The 18,074-nt window shown below is 53.1% G+C and overlaps 2 protein-coding genes and 1 pseudogene across 2 annotated transcripts in view; 2 read left to right on the forward strand and 1 right to left on the reverse strand.

Annotated features, from left to right (window-relative positions):
- Positions 1-1,489: 1,489 nt before the first annotated feature.
- Positions 1,490-1,978, forward strand: LOC116910345 (annotated as a pseudogene).
- A 4,490-nt stretch (positions 1,979-6,468) lies between these two features.
- Galk1 (galactokinase 1) lies at positions 6,469-10,648 on the forward strand. The gene is made up of 8 exons (XM_032912085.1): positions 6,469-6,669; positions 7,938-8,127; positions 8,497-8,616; positions 8,811-8,946; positions 9,081-9,262; positions 9,971-10,121; positions 10,206-10,368; positions 10,451-10,648. The coding sequence occupies exons 1-8, from the start codon at positions 6,505-6,507 to the stop codon at positions 10,520-10,522; spliced, it is 1,179 nt and encodes a 392-aa protein (XP_032767976.1). The 5' UTR covers positions 6,469-6,504; the 3' UTR covers positions 10,523-10,648.
- A 123-nt stretch (positions 10,649-10,771) lies between these two features.
- Itgb4 (integrin subunit beta 4) overlaps positions 10,772-18,074 on the reverse strand; it is a 36,008-nt gene continuing 28,705 nt past the window's right edge. The window contains exons 31-40 of the mRNA XM_032912086.1: positions 15,859-16,041; positions 15,649-15,780; positions 14,172-14,366; positions 13,479-13,715; positions 12,597-12,746; positions 11,965-12,153; positions 11,716-11,871; positions 11,471-11,635; positions 11,277-11,390; positions 10,772-11,183 (exon numbers count right to left, since the gene is read on the reverse strand). Of these exons, the coding sequence (XP_032767977.1) occupies positions 11,044-11,183; positions 11,277-11,390; positions 11,471-11,635; positions 11,716-11,871; positions 11,965-12,153; positions 12,597-12,746; positions 13,479-13,715; positions 14,172-14,366; positions 15,649-15,780; positions 15,859-16,041 (1,661 nt within the window). The 3' untranslated portion in view covers positions 10,772-11,043. The remainder of the gene's footprint in view (positions 11,184-11,276; positions 11,391-11,470; positions 11,636-11,715; positions 11,872-11,964; positions 12,154-12,596; positions 12,747-13,478; positions 13,716-14,171; positions 14,367-15,648; positions 15,781-15,858; positions 16,042-18,074) is intronic.

Below are 18,074 nucleotides of genomic sequence, written 5' to 3' on the forward strand. Positions count from 1 at the left end.
TGTGTGTCTGCGTGTGCAGCCCTGACAGTCCAGGAACTTGCTCTGTAGACCAGGCTGGCCTAGAACTCAGAGAGAACCACCTGCTTCAGCTTCCCAAGTGCCCCACCACCTCCCAGGCAGTTGAGGCTGTTTTCGGGCACCCTGGGCCTGGTGGTTGGTGGCTTTATGTTCTTACTCCTTTCTGTAGGTCTGAGGAATGTAGAACTGCAGCCTAGGTGAGCGCTGTGGGAATGTCTGATGAAGAGTCAGAAGATGGCGCTGTCCCTCCTTGTCAAGGTCCTGCTAACTGACCCTCAGAGTCCCAGCACTACTCCATGCAAAGAGCCGGAACTTCCTGTGAAGTGCCCCAGCTCGTCCCATTCTCGCCCAAGCACCTTGCCACTTAGAGCCAGTCTTAACAGCCCAGACTGGGGTTGGGGATTTAGCTCAGTGGTAGAGCGCAGAGAGCTGGGTTCAGTCCCCAGCTCCGAAAAAAAAAAAAAAAAAGAAAAGAAACAGCCCAGACAAACCTCAAAGTAGCACTTCCGCCACCCGTCCTGAGGAGAACAATTTCTCTTCCCCACAGAGAGAGCTAGGAGGCTCTGCACATACTGTGGGAGAAGCAAGGGGAGAGCACTGAGCGCTTCGGTGAGGCTGAGCTGCCGGAGGAGCTAGGTCACAGATGATCTGGAAAGGGGTACAGTGGAGGGACAGGATCAGGGCTGGAGTCAGATCTCACTAGTGGAAAGAACCAGCCTCTCGGCTTACTGTTCTCTTCCAGATGCAGAACATCCCGTGGGCTCTGGGACCTCTTACTGTCCACTGAGGGGAGACTAGCCTTTGCATCTTGGCCATTTTATAGACAGAGCAGAGGCTGCAGCACCCAACAGTATTCACGAGATGTGAGGATGGCAGACAGAATAGGCTTGGAAGCCCCCTTCTCATGTCTTTTTCTTTTTAAAAAAAAAAAAAAAAAATGTGCCGGTTGTGGTGGCGCACGCCGGTAGGATTTGCTGAAGGAGGCAGAGGCAGGAGGATCATGAGTTCGAGGCCAGCCTGGGCTACACATTTTAAAAAAAATAAATAAATAAAATAAATAAATAAAAATAAAAAAAATGTATATGAGTACATTGTAGCCGTCTTCAGACACACCAGAAGAGGGCATCAGATCCCGTTACAGATGGTTGCGAGCCATCATGTGGTTGCTGGGATTTGAACTCAGGCCCTCCAGGAAGAGCAGTCAGTGCTCTTAACCACTGAGCCTTCTCTCCATCCCCACACAGCTCTTTTGGATTGAAAGAAAAAGAAATTGAGTCTATTCTAGAAAGACTTGAAGGGCTGAAGAGACGGCTACTCAGTACTGATCTGTATAACTTCAGCTCCAGCAGATCCAATACCTTTGGTCTCTCTGGGCCCATGCGCTCACATGTAGTTACCCATACCTAAACGTTATTTCAAAATAAAAATCTTGGGCTAAGGATCAGTGTCTGGTGAAGGGGCAGGAGGCTCCATGTCGGGCTGTGAAGGTGGCAAAAAGAAGCCCCTTAAACAGCCCAAGAAGCAGGCCAAGGAGATGGATGGAGAAAATAAGGCTTTCAAGCAGAAAACAAAAGGAGGAACAGATGAAACTCGAGGAGCTGAAAGTCAAGGCTTCGGGGAAGAGTGCCCTGGCCACAGGTGGAATTAAGAAATCTGGCAAGGGTTGGGGATTTATCTCAGGCCCTGGGTTTGGTCCCCAGCTCTGGAAAAAAAAAAGAGAGAGAGAGAAAGCCCCAAGAAATGCACATTTAGCTTTGGATTGGGAGGCCAAAGGTCTTTCCTACAGAAGAGGCATCTTTGGGGCACCCGTCCTAGTCTGGACACATTATCCTTAGCCACCTCTAGGCTGACATAGACTACCAGCTAATGTGGCCAGTGTAGGCGGTATTCCCATTCTGCGCCAGATGCTCTGGGGATGAGTGGTACCATGTCCTCTCTCCTCCTGGCTGTGCTGATGTAAGTTTCCTGGCCAGCAGAGCAGAGGCAGACCTTGGAGATGCAGTATCCAAATTAAGATGCTAGCTTTCTACAGTCCTGTGGCTTCTGGCAAGGAAATGGGAGGAGAGTCAAAGGTCAAAGCAGACTTCCTTCTGAATAAAATTTCCTGTAACAAGACAGAAATTTTAAAAGGAAGTAGGGCCCCCCTCTATGTAGACTTGTGTAGCCTGGAAACTCACTATGTAGCCCAGGCTGGCCTCAAATTCTTACTACTATGGGGATTAAAGGCGTACCACAATCTTGGCTTTTGTTTTCTTTATTTGGTTTTTGTTTGTTTGTTTGTTTGTTTGTTTTTTTATTCTCTTGAGACAGGGTTTCTCTGTAGCCTTGGATGTCCTAGAACTCCTTCTGTAAACTAGGCTGGCCTTGAACTCAGAGATCTGGCTGCCTCTTGCTTCCAGTGCTGAGATTAAAGGCATGTGCTCCCATGCTATGCTTGGCTAGATATTTTCAAAGCCACTCTCAGTGACATATGTCCTGACCGACTCCACCTCCTAACTTCATAACCTTCCCCAAACAGTGTTATGGAAAGGGAACAGCTATGTGTGCACATGAAGGCAACTTTTCACTCAAACCCTCCACAGAGCATATACCTATAATTCAAGCACTGGGGAAGCCCAAGCAGGAAGCTTAGGAAGTTCAAAGCCAGCCGCGCAGTGGTGGCGCACACCTTTAATCCCAGCATCTAGGAGACAAGAGACAGGCACCTCTCTGAGCTGGAGGCCTACCTGCTCTATAGAGTTAGTTCCAGGGCAGCCAGTGCTACACAGAAAAACCCTGACTCCTAAAAACCAAAATCAAGGGCTGGAGAGATGGCTCACGGGTTAAGAGCACCCGACTACTCTTCCAGAGGTCCTGAGTTCAATTCCCAGCAACCACATGGTGGCTCACAACCATCTGTAAAGAGATCCAATGCCCTCTTCTGGTGTGTCTGAAGACAGCTACAGTGTACTTATATGTAATAAATAAATAAATCTTTTAAAAAAAAAAAAAAACAAAAAAAAAAAACCAAAATCAACCAACCAGAAAGTAAAAAATAAATAAAAATAAGAACAGACATCGGGGCTGGAGAGATGGCTCAGCGGTTAAGAGCTCTGACTGCTCTTCCAGAGGTCCTGAGTTCAAATCCCAGCAACCACATGGTGGCTCCCAACCATCTGTAATGGGATCTGATGCCCTCTTCTGGTGTGTCTGAAGTCAGCTACAGTGGACTTATATATAATAAATAAAAAAAACTTAAAAAAAAAAGAGGGGGTTGGGGATTTAGCTAGGGGGTAGAGCACTTGCCTAGCAAGTGAAAGGCCCTGGGTTTGGTCCCCAGCCCCAAAAAAAAAAAAAAAAAAAAAAAAAAAAAGAAAAGAAAAAGCAGACATGGTATTTAATCCCAGCACTAGAGGGACAGAGGCAGGTGGATGTCTGAGTTCTCTGAGACTCAAAGTTAGCCTGGTCTACATAGTGAATTCCAGGATTGCCAGGATGACAGATCTAGTCTCCATTGGCCTTGAACTCACAAAGATCCTCCGGCCACTGACTCCTGAGTGCTGGAATTCAAGGTGTCTACCACCACACCAGACTTTAATTAGTGTGTGTGTGTGTGTGTGCGTGTGCGTGTGCGTGTGCGTGTGCGTGTGCGTGTGCGTGTAATACAGTGTCTCACAGTTTCACTATTGTAGCCCTGTAAATAAATTTAAAAAAAGTTTTAGGCTGACCTGGGTTACACATTGTGATCCTGACTGAAATCTAAGAGCCCCACTCCTCAGCAAGCTCAGGGCTTAATTCGATTAGAGGAGGTCAGGTTCGAGATTGTCTGCCTCCCAACCAGATGGTAGGAGCCTTGAGGCTTTTTATCTTTCTGGCCCATTACACAAAGGAGAGTCCTTTAATGGCAGCTGAGCTAATGGAGGCCTGATAGTGAGGGCAAACGTTTATTCCGCACTCCCAAGTATCGGGCGCAGCACTGGGCACTTTAGACATAAAGGAACCAAAGAGAAAGTCACAGCCCGGTTGCCCCTGGAGTTCAGCCAGGTTGAGTGAGTGACTCAAGGTCCACTGAACAGAATGGTGGACTGTCAGATTTCCAAGTGTGGTGGGTAGAGAATGTCAGCACAGAAGGGGCCGTTGCGTTCAACTCTGTCACAACAGCACGGTGCCTGGTAGTGGGCCGTGGCCTCTGACTTTTCCATTTCAGCCAGTTCCAAAGGTCACAAGACTTGTCTTGTGTTTTGGTTTATGCACAAAAAAATTGCTATATTGAAGTGTATTCAAAAAGCAGGCGGTCAGAAGAAATTAGCCATCGGGTTTTGTTATTGTTTGGATCGCTCGTTTTTTGACACAGGAGCTTACCTAGTATAAACCAGGGATGACCTTGGACTCCAGATCTTCTGGTCTCCAAAGAGATCTGTCTGTTTCCAACTCCTGCGTTCTGGGATTAAAGGTATGTGCCACCACACCTGGCTAGAATTCGGTATTATTTTGCTTCTTAGGTGCTGGGATTATAGGTGTTTACTAAAGTCCTTCAGCCATCCTGTCCCCTCAATCCTGTCCCATTACCCCTCCCCATCCCCCCTTATCCCCCTTGAGACAGGTTCTCACAGTGCTCTTTTTTTTTTTTTTTTGGTTCTTTTTTTCGGAGCTGGGGACCGAACCCAGGGCCTTGTGCTTCCTAGGCAAGCTCTACCACTGAGCTAAATCCCAACCCCTCTCACAGTGCTCTTAACCACTGAGCCATCTCTCCAGCCCTCTTTCTTTTCATTTCTTTTCTCTCTTTCTTTCTCTCTTTCTTTCTCTCTCTCTTTCTTTCTTTCTTTCTTTCTTTCTTTCTTTCTTTTTTTTTTTTTCTTGAGACAGGGTTTCTCTGTCTCCTGGAACTCCCTTTGAAGACCAGGCTGACCTCCAAACTGCTGGGACTAAAGGTGTGTGTCACTGTACATGGCTCCCACTCTGCTTTCTTCGTTTACGTGTCTTTTGCTAACACAACCTATTTATTTGATTTTCAGACAGGATCACTAAGGAGGCCAGACTGGTTTCAGACAGGAGCTCCTCCTGCCTGAGTCTCCCGTGTGCTGAGATTATACGTGAACTACCATGCTTGGCATGGAAAACTTTTTTTTTTTTTTTTAGATTTATTCATTTATTATATATAAGTACACTGTAGCTGTCCTCAGACACACCAGAAGAGGGCATCAGATCCCATTACAGATGGTTGGGAGCCACCATGTGGTTGCTGGGAATTGAACTCAGGACCTCTGGAAGAGCAGTAGGTGCTCTTAACCGCTGAGCCATCTCTCCAGCCCCCCCATTTATTTTTTTTTTAAAGATGAATTAGATTTATTTATTTTTCTGTGTCTCTTTGAATGCATGTGCTATCCACCACCGAGCTACATCCCTCTACTTCAAAGTTTTTGCCTTTTTGCCCTGTTTTGCCTTCTAGTTGGTATTTTTTTTTAGTTGATATTTTTTAAAAATACGGTGTGGGAGTTTGATCCCAGGGTCTTGAGCATGGTACATGTAAGCTAGTTCCTAAGCTGCATTTTGAATGCAATTCTGCAATCGGTGGCACATCTGAGCTGACCCCAAGCTACCCAGCCCTGGCCACAGTTCTCCACAAAGCTCCTACTGTAATCTCAGACATTTTCTTACATTTTACTCCTTATGTTAGAAGGCTTCACACGGGCTGGAGAGATGGCTAAGAGATCATTGAGATCATAAGATCATTGAGGAGAGCCTGAGCTTACTTCTGGTACGGCCAGTGGATGAGATGAGATGAACTCCTTCAGTGCCAGGAGCCAGAAGCCTGTAGTAAAAGGTGACTTCTCCCATCACTTTGAACCTTGAGTCTCTTTTTTTTATCCCCTAGACTGTGTACCCTGTTAGAGACACATGACCTAAAGATCTGGGAGGTAGATCCTCTGGGACACTGAAGATGTTTCTGTTGCCAGCTGCGTTCCCCGGGCTGTCTCTGGGATGATGGTGATGATGGTAATGGGGAGTGCACGTTTTTTTGAAGATTTATTTTATGTATGAGTACACTGTTGCTGTCTTCAGACACACCAGAAAAGGACATTGGATCCCATTACAGATGTTTGAGAGCCACCACGTGTTTTCAGGGATTTGAACTCAGGACCTTTAGAATTGCAGCAGTGCTCTTAACCGCTGAGCCATCTCTCCAACCCAGGGAGTGCATTAACAGGCTCGAAGTTCAGGGATGGATGGAAAGTTCAGATCTCCATTCGTGTTAGCCGCTACTCTAGTGGGAGCCCCAAAGTCCTGCTAGACGATACAAGTTTCGACCCAGTCTCTTCCTCCAGCTGTCAGCTGCCGCGTTGGCTTGCCCTGGAGAGCTGAGTTTCAACCCCGCTCTGCAGGTGGGATAGGCGGGGCCAGCGCGGCAGGGGCGGGGCACCGCGAAGGACAGGAATGTAAGTCCGCGCCACGTGGCTCCGCCCCCAGCATCCCGCGGGGCGGCGCGCCCCGCTGCAGACGAGCGTCATGGCTGCTTGGAGACCGCCCCGGGTTGAGGAGCTGCTGGCCGAGGCCCGGCGGGCCTTCATGGAGGAGTTTGGAGCCGAGCCGGAGCTGGCAGTGTCGGCGCCTGGCCGCGTCAACCTCATCGGGGAGCACACGGATTACAACCAGGGCCTGGTGCTGCCCATGGTGAGGGGCCGCATTGGGGAGCCTTGTGTGTGCTGGTCCGGCCTGCGGTAGGGAAGGGCTCGCTTACGGGGCACGGGAGGGTGGGTACCCTCCGGGTGGAAGGCGGAGTGAAGCGGTCTAGCGGACATGCGAGACCCCGGGACGTGCAGTTGTCCACGTGCGAAGGCAGGAAGCCTGGGGTGGGGTGGGGGTGGGCGCGATTGCCTTCTCAAGCCCGCCTTCTGGGGGCATCGCCCTCAACTTGGAAGTATGAACCTCTTAAAAATGTGAGGACCAAGGTAGCAATATCAGAGATAATTAGGCATGGTGGCGCCTTCCTAATAGTCCAGTACTGGCGAAGCTGAGGCATGAGAGTTGCCACGAGTTCAAGATCAGCCTGGACCACAAAGTGAGTTCCAGGACCGCTTGGGCTGTGATTAAGATTTTTAAAACAAGAAGGAACAAAAAGGAGGCTATTTAGTCCTCTGACTTTGATTGGGCCCACAGCACCGACCTAGACCTAGGCAAAGGGAGTCCTGTGACAGTGTAGCTCCCCTGGCCCTCCCCTTTGGATTTTCAGAGAAAGCAGGTAAATCCAGAGAGCACTAATGACTGGCTCAAAGTCACGTAGCCGGTTCTTGGACTGTGACTTTCAGCCTGGGTCTCTGTCAGCGCATGTGCAGCTCCTGGACGAGGGATTGAGCTGGCTCCAGGTGGGAGGAAGTCTGGAGCCCCTCGGGGCCTGTTTTTGTCTGAGATCACTATCTGTCCCCTTTGGCCCACTGCTAGAAGCTCGCAAGGGCAGAGTCCAGGTTCCCATTCTTATTGCCATTGGCCCCGCCCCTGAAGACCCAGGAGGCCTTGCTCTAAGCCCCCAAGGCTAGCTCTTAACCAAAGATCTTTTTCACATTTACCCCAAGCTAAGCCTATTCCCTTCTCCCTGTCTGTCTCAGACAACAAAACCTTGGGGTTTGGATCCTGGTTGCTTCAGTCCCCCTGGGGGGACCAGACAAGTTCTGGAACTTCAAGGGACATGAGTTTTCTATTTGCGATGGGATATCCCACCCACATTGATCCCAGCATTCTGGAATAGAGGCGTGGGCCTCTTAGTTAGAGGCTAGCCTGGTCTACATAGAGAGTTCCAGGCCAGACAGGATTACACAGTGAGACTCCTGTCTTCAAAAACTTTAAAAAACAACAACAACCAAAAATAAATCCTGTGACTATGATGTGGCCCTAGACGGACGACTCTTGTCAGGTGGTATGAACTCCATGCCCTCTCCTTGCAGGCTCTGGAGCTTGTGACGGTGATGGTTGGCAGCCCCCGGACAGATGGGCTTGTTTCTCTCCTCACCACTTCCAAAGATGCAGACGAGCCCCAGCGACTGCAATTCCCACTGCCCTCAGCCCAGTGGTCCTTGGAGCCTGGAATCCCACAGTGGGCCAATTATGTCAAGGGAGTGATTCAGTATTACCCAGGTATGGGACTCAGGCTGCTTCTGGGAATGTCATCTCACTCCCACAAAGTCCATCCGTCCCCGGGTGGGGGCATCCCATTGTCATTCCTTTGGGGTGGAGCATCCCATTTTACAGATAAGGAACTGAGGTTCTGGAGGCTTGGAACTTGCCCTGGGTGTCCTTTGTATGATTAGAGGAGCCAGGATTCAATTGTTAGCTTGCTGGTCTTTGCAGCCTTGAATCAGGAAGACAAGTAGGAAGATGAAGCACTCAGAGGGTAGCAGAATGAAGGGGCGGGGTGAGCTCCGCAGGCTGGTGAGGCAGTGTTTTTCCTATGTCCACACGTCCACGCTCCTTGCATCCCACCTTTACCAGCATCGTTCTTTGCAGCTTCCCCTCTCTGTGGCTTCAGCGCAGTGGTGGTCAGCTCAGTGCCCCTGGGGGGTGGTCTTTCCAGCTCAGCTTCTCTGGAAGTGGCCACGTACGCCTTCCTCCAGCAGCTCTGCCCAGGTATCACTTAGCCTTCACTTTCCCTCTCAGAGGCCTCTGTGGTCAGAGCCTCTTCCTTGACTGGGCTTAGGGAGGAAGGGTGGGGAGTCCCTTTGATTGTCCTTGGAGCCCCGCTGTTCCGGTGTGGCCGCCCCCACCCACCCCCCCATGCCATCTCCTGGACCCCAGCTTCCCCACCTCACCCTGTGCTGCAGACTCGGGGTCAATAGCCGCTCGGGCCCAGGTGTGTCAACGGGCTGAGCACAGCTTCGCAGGGGTGCCCTGTGGCATCATGGACCAGCTCATCGCACTGCTGGGGCAGAAAGGCTATGCGCTACTCATTGACTGCAGGTCAGGGGCTCCCCTCATACCCACCCCCACCTCATAATCAGGAGCTCCTGAGTGGAGTGCGCCCGCTGCGTGGTCTGGGACGCAGGCCCTTGGCTATGATGACATCTTCCCCGTTCTAACCTCGTTCGCCCCAGGTCCCTGGAAACAAGCCTGGTGCCGTTGTCAGACCCTAAGCTGACCGTGCTCATCACCAACTCCAATGTCCGCCATTCCCTGGCCTCCAGCGAGTACCCGATTCGTCGGCGCCAGTGTGAAGAAGTGGCCCAGGCCCTGGGCAAGGAGAGCCTTCGGGAGGTGCGGATGGAGGAACTTGAGGGTGAGAGCCAGCTTCCTGTTTGCTGTTCAAGAAATGGCCAGGCTCCCTACTAGGATATCCACATGGTCTACAGTCTGTCTACTCCCTCGGCCCCAAGTCCATTCATGAAGTTCCGCTTGCTGTAACCCTCCAACCCCGGAATTCCAAGCCTAGGGTTCCAGTTTCAGCAGGGTTACTCTTGGAATGGATCCTGGCAAGTGCTGTATCAATGCACCACACATCCTTGCCTTGAAGTTAAGCCAGGCGTGGTGGTGCACACCTTGATCCCTGTGCAGGGGCAGATGGGTCTCTGAGTTTGAGGCCAGCCTGGTCCACGGGGTCAGTTCCAGGGCAGCCAGGGCTACGTAGAGAAAGAGTGCCCTTTTCTTGATCCCAAGGTTTCCTTGAAAGTCCCACGTGTTAGGAGCTCCTGCAGCTGTGTATCAAGCAGTCTCCATGCTACTCCCTGTAGGGAGTCCTGCATGTCGATTCCTGCAATGTTCTGTGGACCTTAAGTGATGGGGAGATGTAGCGACCTACTGTACAGGACAAAGAGAGCTCCGAGATGAGGAGGCCTTCAGAGCCAGGCCCAGGATAATCAAGCCAGTCCTGTCTGACCCCGCCTTTACTGAGGAGGGGTCAGGGAACAGCTGCCCACCATGCTTGTCTTCCACACCCTGGGGTAACAGGTGGTATGAGGTGGGGCTGCTGAACCCTGTTCCTCCTCAGCGGGCAGGGAGCTGATGAGCAAGGAGGGTTTCCGGCGGGCCCGGCACGTGGTTAGCGAGATCCGGCGAACAGCCCAGGGAGCAGCTGCTCTGAGCCGAGGAGACTATAAGGCCTTTGGACGTCTCATGGTGGAGAGTCACTATTCCCTCAGGTAGGCCTTCTGGGTGCCCTGTGCTTCTTGAGCATAGGCAGTTCCCAGGTCTGTCTGTCCCTCTCACCCCTGTGTCCTCTGCAGAGATGACTATGAGGTGAGCTGCCCTGAGCTGGACCTATTGGTTGAGGCCGCGCTCTCTGTGCCTGGGGTTTACGGCAGTCGCATGACAGGCGGTGGCTTCGGCGGCTGCACCGTCACGTTGCTGGAGGCCTCTGTGGCCCCCCTTGTCATGCATCACATACAGGTAGGTGTGTTCGCAGAGCCCGGGAGGGGCAGGAGAGGCGGGTACCCAGGCCACCCATTCCTCAGCTTCACTTGTCCCGTAGGAGCAGTACAGCGGGACAGCCACCTTCTACCTCACTCAAGCTGCCGATGGAGCCCAGGTGCTGAGCTTGTGAGGTGTCCCTGCGAGTGACGTATGCACAGGCGTAAGGCAGAGAGGCAGCCGGTGCGTACCGGCTCTGCTTCAGGCATCCTCCTCCCATATCTGGGTGCTTAATAAACGCGTACCTCTTACGCTGGTAGCCACCTGCCTCTAGAGGTGGGTATATGCCCCGGGGGTGGGGTCAAAGAATGGGGGTTGTGGGAGCCAGTGTCCCTACTGCAGGCTCACATCACCTCGGCCTGTGAAGAATGGACAGGATGGCTACGCAGTAGCAAAGTCTTTTATTAAGTGCAGAACAAAGGCTGGGTCCTTGTGCCGGCTCCAGCTTTTTGGTTACATGTGGGTTTGGACCCAGGGCAGGATGCAGTCAGAGGTCTTGTGTCACCTCTACCCACTTCATGCCTCCCAGACAGCACCTACCCCCGCTCTCTGACTACAGGTGCTGGCTCTGTGGTCAGCATGCAGGTGGGTACAACAGCAGAGGAAGAAGGCGCCAGGGCGAGAGGCAAGGAGGGGCCCAGGTTCCTGGGGGATTCAGGTTTGGAAGAACTGTTGGTCCATATGAGTGCTGAGAGAGCCACTGGTGGTCAGGGTCCGGCTCACAAATTCCTGGGTCACATGCCGGGTGAGGGAGCCCCCTGCTTCCAGGCGCTGGGTCCCCAGGGTTAGTCCATCTGGGGAGGAACAAGAGGGCTGAGTACAGGTCCCAGCTCCACTCTGCAGTGGCTGCTCCCAGGAGTCAAGGTCCCCTGAGCTTGATAACTCACCTATGAGGAAGGGCTCGGTGGTGGTAGTGCTGTGAGTGCTGGTGACAGTGCTGTACTCACTTTGCAGTGGGTTCTGGAAAAGCCCAGAATGGCTGCCCAGCTGTGGGAAGGGGCCTGGAATAGGCAGATCAGTCAGTTGGGATGGTGTTAAGCAAAGGCAAGGCCGGAGAGAGACCAGGGTAAGGACAGCCCACCTCCATCCTGAGACTCGATGGTGATGATGCCCTCACGCTCGGGCCCAAAGCCCTCTGTTGTCCGGGCCTGCACCTTGAACTTGTAAGGAACGTTCTCACTGAGGCCAGGAACCGTCAGCCGGCTCTCAGGGTTGTCCCCATCCACCCGGAAGGTTCTGGCTGGTCCTGTGTAGGGAAAACGCCTTCAGATCCTGTGGCGCTTCCCCCCCCCTCCACTCCCACCTCATTTCCTCGGCAGGTGGCACCTCCTCCTTGGGCCATCTCACAGGTCACCAGGTAGCCAAGGATATCTCCGTTGGGCCTTCTTGGTCGCTCCCAGCTCAGCTGCAGAGAGTCTGGGCTTAGGGCAGTGAACACCAGGGGGCCTGGGGCGCTGGGGGTGCTCAAGGTGAAGGTCGAGCCTGGAGACAGCAGAGGGAGAGCGTCATGGGTGGGTAGTGGCTGGGTGGGTGGTGAGGTAGCACCAGGGGCAGCAGCAGGGGCAGACGGCTCACCTGGCAGGGGGCAGAGAGGGCTCTGCGGGTGCACCTGGGACTCGATGGTGATGACACCCTCTCGCTCCCGGCCCCAGCCCTCCTGGCTTTGCGCCCGCACCCGGAACACATAGGAGTGGTTAGGCAGGAGATCCTCTACCACCACAGAGGTTTGGCCAGGGTTAGGGATGTTGAGCCGATGCATCTCGCCTGAGAGGTGGAGGGTGGAAACAGACCACCTTCACTCCTGGCCCTTGTCTTATTCCTCCCTCCCGCTAGGCTGCCATCAACACTTGGGGTTTGGTACAGTGTACTGTGGTGGGTTGTTGACTAAAGTAAGTGGGGGTTATGGGCGTTGTAACTCAATGGTAGAGCCTTTACTGAACAGTAAGACGTCCCACCAGTGCTCTGGTCAAAGCCCACGCTCTGGTGACTGTGTCTGCCCAGGGGTGTCATTTCCCTGTTCTTACAAGGCTATTCCAGTTAGCAGAGGCCCTAGGTCCATGAAGCCCCATTAAGCAAAAACCTAGTTTAAGAAACGGGCAGTAAAGGCCCCCGGGGGATAGGCAAAGCCTCAGCTGACTTGGAGGGATCCCGCCTTACTGCGATGGGACAGTCCTGGAAACGTGACGGCCAACAGTCACTATGCTCACCGCCGTTGAGTAGCTGGTATTCCACGCTGTAGCCCAGCAGTGCTCGATCACACTGTGGCTCCTGCCAGCTCACCTTCAGAGATGTGGGCCCCAGGGCGGAGAACACCAGCCGAGTGGGTGTGTCAGGCACACCCAGAGCCCCACGGGAATCTGGATTATGGAGGGTGGCCATGGTCAGTCCAAGACAGGGTTTGGGGTCTGAGATGAGATACAGTGTATCCCTTGCTTGCTTCTGCAGCCATGTTACAGCTTCATGCCGACCTATCCAGGCTGCCTTCCCATATGGCCTTGGAGCCCCCTTGAGTCTGCTAGACTCCTCAGCCTACCCCCTCTACAATCTGCCCCACACCTTGTTCAACTCTTGCTTTATACCCACAAGGAGGGCAGATGTGTTAGGCTTCAGCAGTGATGGGGGCAGGCAGGGCAGTGGTTAGCTCCTGTGGGTGGACTGAGGTTCTGAATGCAATGAAGCAGTGAGTGCACGAGCACAGGCTGTGATGGTAGCTGGGTGACAAATGGAGCAAGACAGCCGTGGATACATGGTGACCACCCCTGTACTACCTGTACCCCAGGAGGGCGCTGCTGACTGCCCGGCCAGGATTATAGAGTCTGGTGAGCCCCTGGATGCGGGCACACCCTTCATCTGAGCCCGGCTCCAGGACCCAAGGGTCCAGGACAGCGGAAGCCTGCTCCTCCCATCTTCCCAGATAGGAGGGAGGCCTAGGGCAGGACAAAACAAGAGTGAGAGGGGCGGGTGTGTGTGTGTGTGTGTGTGTGTGTGTGTGTGTGTGTGTGTGTGTGTGTGTAGCTGACTGGAGGCTGTCTAGGGGGTTGGAGTGTCGCAATGCCGGGGTGGGGGTGGGTGAATCAAGGGTCACTCACCTTGGGAGGAAAGGGAAGTGAGAGTGGAGTAGTCCCGGGGAAGTGTGCCTGACTGAGAGTGGTCTGTGCGCGTCAGAGAGTGGTAGTCCCGGGTAAGGGTAGAAGACGTGCTCAGCATTCGGTGGGTCTGGTGTGGGCTTAGATGTGTGCCATAGGCCACGTTGGCAGCAGTCATCCTATGCAGGGAGTTGGCACTGCCTGGATAGGCAAAGTCCATCCGGCCATTCACCAGGTGCTCTGCGTGGGGAGAGAGGTCATTCAGTGAGGCCCACAGTGGATGACAGGCCATTCAGGAACAGGCTGTGGCCCTGGAGTTTGCACAGGGCAGCCTTAATCTCAAACTACTAAGACTCTGGGTTCCCGCAGGCAAACAGGAGACCTCACAAGTCTTCCAATCCTATTTCCTTGCGCCATGCGGTCCTCCATCGGAGCAGTTAGCCCAGCTAGATCACTCCCCTGCAGTGACTAGTCCAAGGTTTGCTTCCCAGTTCCTGGAGTTTGCTGCCCTTATCCTTCCTCCCTTGGGAAGAGCCCACGGCGCCCTTGAGTTCCCGGGGCTTGTCTAAATGCAGTTTTAACAGACTCTTGAGCGGATAGGGCACTCTACTGGGCGGCTTGACCAAAATTGGGAGCCCAAATCAAGTCAACTGTGCCTAGGACCCAAGAGGCGGGCGCGGCCGAGGAGGCAGTCACCTCCCGGGGGCCGGGGCGTAGCCCCGCGGATCCAGCTGCCGCCCTCCCCTTCCACGCCCCCTGTAACGCTGCTGTCTTCGTCCGAGCGCCCGCTGCTGGCGGACAGGCGTGGGATGAGTTCCGGGGGTAGCCGCCACGTGACGCGCCGCAGGTCTAGCTCCTCCCCGAGCAGGGGCTCGAACTTCCAGCCGCCGCCTTGGGAACAACGAAGGGCCGCATTGGCACCGCCGGGGAGGATCAGGAGGAGGAGGAGGTGGCCTGCGGCACTTAGGCGGAGTCCAGGGGTGTGGGTATCCCTTTAGACGACAAGAAAAACCCTTGCCCTGCTCCAGCCTTTCCAGATAAACAATGTGGTTCTGGCTTCTACTCAGGCACAAAGGCCGGTCTGCTGCGAGAGTCTTTCAGAAAGCCTTGTGCTGCCTCCCAGCCTGACGTTTCCCTGGTTATTTAACAGCTCTGAGCCTGTTTCCTCTCTGTACAAAGGAAAGTAATCTCACCCCTGTCTGTTTTCCCCGGAATAGCTGTAGAAGCCCTAGGGTGCTAGTATTCAAGCAGGGGTTGCTGGTTCTTAGAACTGCAGTTTAGATACAGCAGGGGCTGGAGGGATGGCTCAGCGGTTAAGAGCACTAACTGCTCTTTCAGAGGCCCTGAGTTCAATTCCCAGCAACCGTATGGTGACTCGCAACCATCTGTAATGAGATCTGATGCCCTCTTGGGGTGTGCCTGAAGACAGTGTACTCATATATATAAATCTTCCAAAAATAAAAAAGATACTAGCATCAGGAAGATTACTGTAGACTTGTGGGCAGACCGGTTTACACGTAGGAACTTCAAGGTCAGCCAGTTTGTTAATCTTGCAAGACCCTGTCTCAAATCCTTCCCACCCTGGCCTTAGTCCTAAGGGACTTCTTTCTTCCTGTGTGGTTTGTATCTCATTTCACAGATTAGAAGACCGGTTAGTTTTGAGATGAAAGAGATTCAGAGTCAGCTAACGTTCCACAGCAGCCAGGTCGAACCCTGTAGCAGGAGGAGTCCCAGCTAAGGGACTCTGTACCACGTTGTGTGAGAAATCAAGGGAAAATGAAGAGAGCCAGTGGGTGTGTCTACATTATTGCCCTCCCCCTTCTCTGTCAGGGCTGGGTGACTCCTGGAGGTGACTGATTGCCCTAACCTAGCACAGCAGGTGGCCCTTCTTGTTGGAGAGCTGTTGGCCGGTGTCAGTGCCCTATGTATACATGCAGCAGCGTGCAGGTTTCTCACCCTGAAGTAGACGTCTGCAGACTCTCATAACAGACACACACATGCTGACTATAGCCCCACAGCAGCTCTGTCCCTTCAAAGCCACAGGCTCTGAATATTTGTCTAAGGCTGAGAAGGCACTTTTGTCCTTAGTCCTCATGCCAGCAGTCACTAGCTTCTTTGATCTCTCTGGATACCAGGGGCAGCCCCACCAGGAACCCTGGTGGATCCCACTCACCAGTGTCATCTGAAACGCTGGGCCTCTGGCTGCTGGCTGGGGAGCGCAGAACGTCGTCACTGTACATGAGGAAGTTTTCGTAGTCTTCTCCACCCTGGGCGTCCACTATGGGGATGTCTGGGATGATAGGAACTGCAGGACAGAAAGAAGTAAGCCAGGACTCTAGCCACGGCCTCTTGTCCCCCAACCCCACGCTTGCCTGTCACTCACTGGACATGGGCCGCTTGGGCTGTGTGGCCAGGTTGATGATAGCCTCTCTCTCGGGTCCCCATCCTGCCCCGTTTCGCGCCTTCACCGTGTATCGGTATGGCTGGGACTCTCGAAGATTCTCAATGAGCAGCATCCGGTTCTTGGGGTTGTCCACAAGCACCTTCTTCATAGGTCCAATGGGTCCTGGAGGCAGGGACAGTACTTCAGGGGGACCACCAGGATCCAGCCTGGTCCCAGGTCCATCACTGGGCCCTGGAGGTGCTGGGGAGTGCGCAGCTGCTGACTGCTGAGCTCTTGCCACCCGATGAGTCTTTTTTTTTTTTTTTTTTTTTTTTTTTGGTTCTTTTTTTTTGGAGCTGGGGACCGAACCCAGGGCCTTGCGCTTCCTAGGTAAGCGCTCTACCACTGAGCTAAATCCCCAGCCCCCGATGAGTCTTTAAGACCATGTGCGAGAGGTGTAGGAAGGGAGTGCCACCAGCTTCTTCAGGAGGACTCCTTGTGGAGGGGCAGAGCCAGCTTTAGATGCAAGGCGAACATGCCACAGCCTCTCCTAACTGGCGAATGCATACCCTCTCCAGGCCTGGGCAACAAGGCTGGGTGTCAAGCAGGTGTCCTCATGACCACACCTTCTACCTTGTGCTCATGGCCTCGGCCAGCTCCAGAGAGAAGCCATTCCAAGAACCAAAGAAAGCACAAAAAGGCTTCCCAAGATGTTTCGGAAAGATCTGATGTGCGCCCTCGGCAGATAACTGCTCAAGAGGTGGCAGGTGCAGGAACTGGAAACGTGGCCAGTGGATTACACGCTCATAACACAAGCCTGACACCATTAGAATCCCTGGAGCCCACATGGTAGGAAAGAACTGACTCTGGAAACTTCTCTCCAGGCATGCATGTGCCTACACACACACACACACACACACACACACACACACACACACACACACACACACACAGGTTTTTGGAGACAGTGTTTCTCTGTGTAGCCCTGGCTGTCCTGGAACTCACTCTGTAGGCCAGGCTGGCCTCGAACTCAGAGATCCGCCAGCCTCTGTCTCTTGAGTCCTGGGATTAAAGGCTTGTACTGCCACCACCCAGCAGTTAAAAAAAAAAATTTTTTTTTTAAAGCAAGAGGTGTGGGAGGTGCACTAGGCAGGCAGAGTTAAGAGGCCAAGTTTGTCTACCGATCAAGTATCAGCCAGGGCTATCTGGTGGGACCCTAGTTTAAAAACAAAGAACAAGCAGCAGGTAGCACCATGGAGATTAACCTGTAATTAAGACCCTCTAGAGGCTAAGGCAGAGAGGTTGCCTTGAGTCTGAGGCCAGACAACCCACATGCAGAGCAGTGGCTGATGAAGGGCCATCAACCTGAAAGGAAGGTGTCTAAACCATGATAGAGCAGCTGTCACATCTGTGTCAGCTCATGAGTGGATTGACACCCTTAGATGGGGGAAGGCGTAGCCCAGCACATTCTTAACACAGCTGGGGTCTCAGCCGGCCGGAGCACTGCGGAGACCATCAGAGATGAACTTCCACTGGGCTGCAGGCTTGGCCCTGGCCAGTCTGTTTGGTAAGAAGTGCCACTCTGCCCAGAAGACTCCTGCTGACAAAGCCCCACCCTCTCCTGGCAGTAGAAGGTGGTCCTCCCTCACTGAGACCGGCCAGCGGGGTGTGTGTGTGTGTGTGTGTGTGGGCACTTTTGAGTCTCTTCCCCAGGAGAGAGGTGGGGTGCTCTCACAGTTTCATATCAGTGGCAGAATTGTTCTGCCACTGTCGCCCTTCCAGGAAGGGTAGCCAGATAATGTAATATATTGAATGAAATCTGGGGTGGTGGTGAGGGGAATTGCTGGGGATTGAACCCAGGCCTGTATGTGAGGCAAGCATTCGGCCACGGAGCTACACCCCTAGTCTTTGAATGAGCTTTTCTAAAAACAAACATATTTGAAGTTCGAGGCTTTCTGCAATCTTATGTTGCTTTTCTTTTCTTTGTGGTTTCTGTGTTTTTTGCCGTTCAGTTTTTGAGACAGGGTCCCCTGTATGTCAGGCTGGCCTCAACCTTGCTATGTAGCCAATCATGGCTTGGAGCTTCTGATCCCTCTGCCTCCCACCTCCTAAGTGCTGGCCTCATAGACGTGCGGATCGGAATCAATGCCTCGTGTGTGCCAGGCAAACGCTACCGACTGAGCTGCATTCTCAGTCCCGTTGTTGTTTGCTTGCTC

This window comes from Rattus rattus, chromosome 9 (assembly GCF_011064425.1).
Source record: "Rattus rattus isolate New Zealand chromosome 9, Rrattus_CSIRO_v1, whole genome shotgun sequence".
Classification (NCBI taxonomy): domain Eukaryota; kingdom Metazoa; phylum Chordata; class Mammalia; order Rodentia; family Muridae; genus Rattus; species Rattus rattus.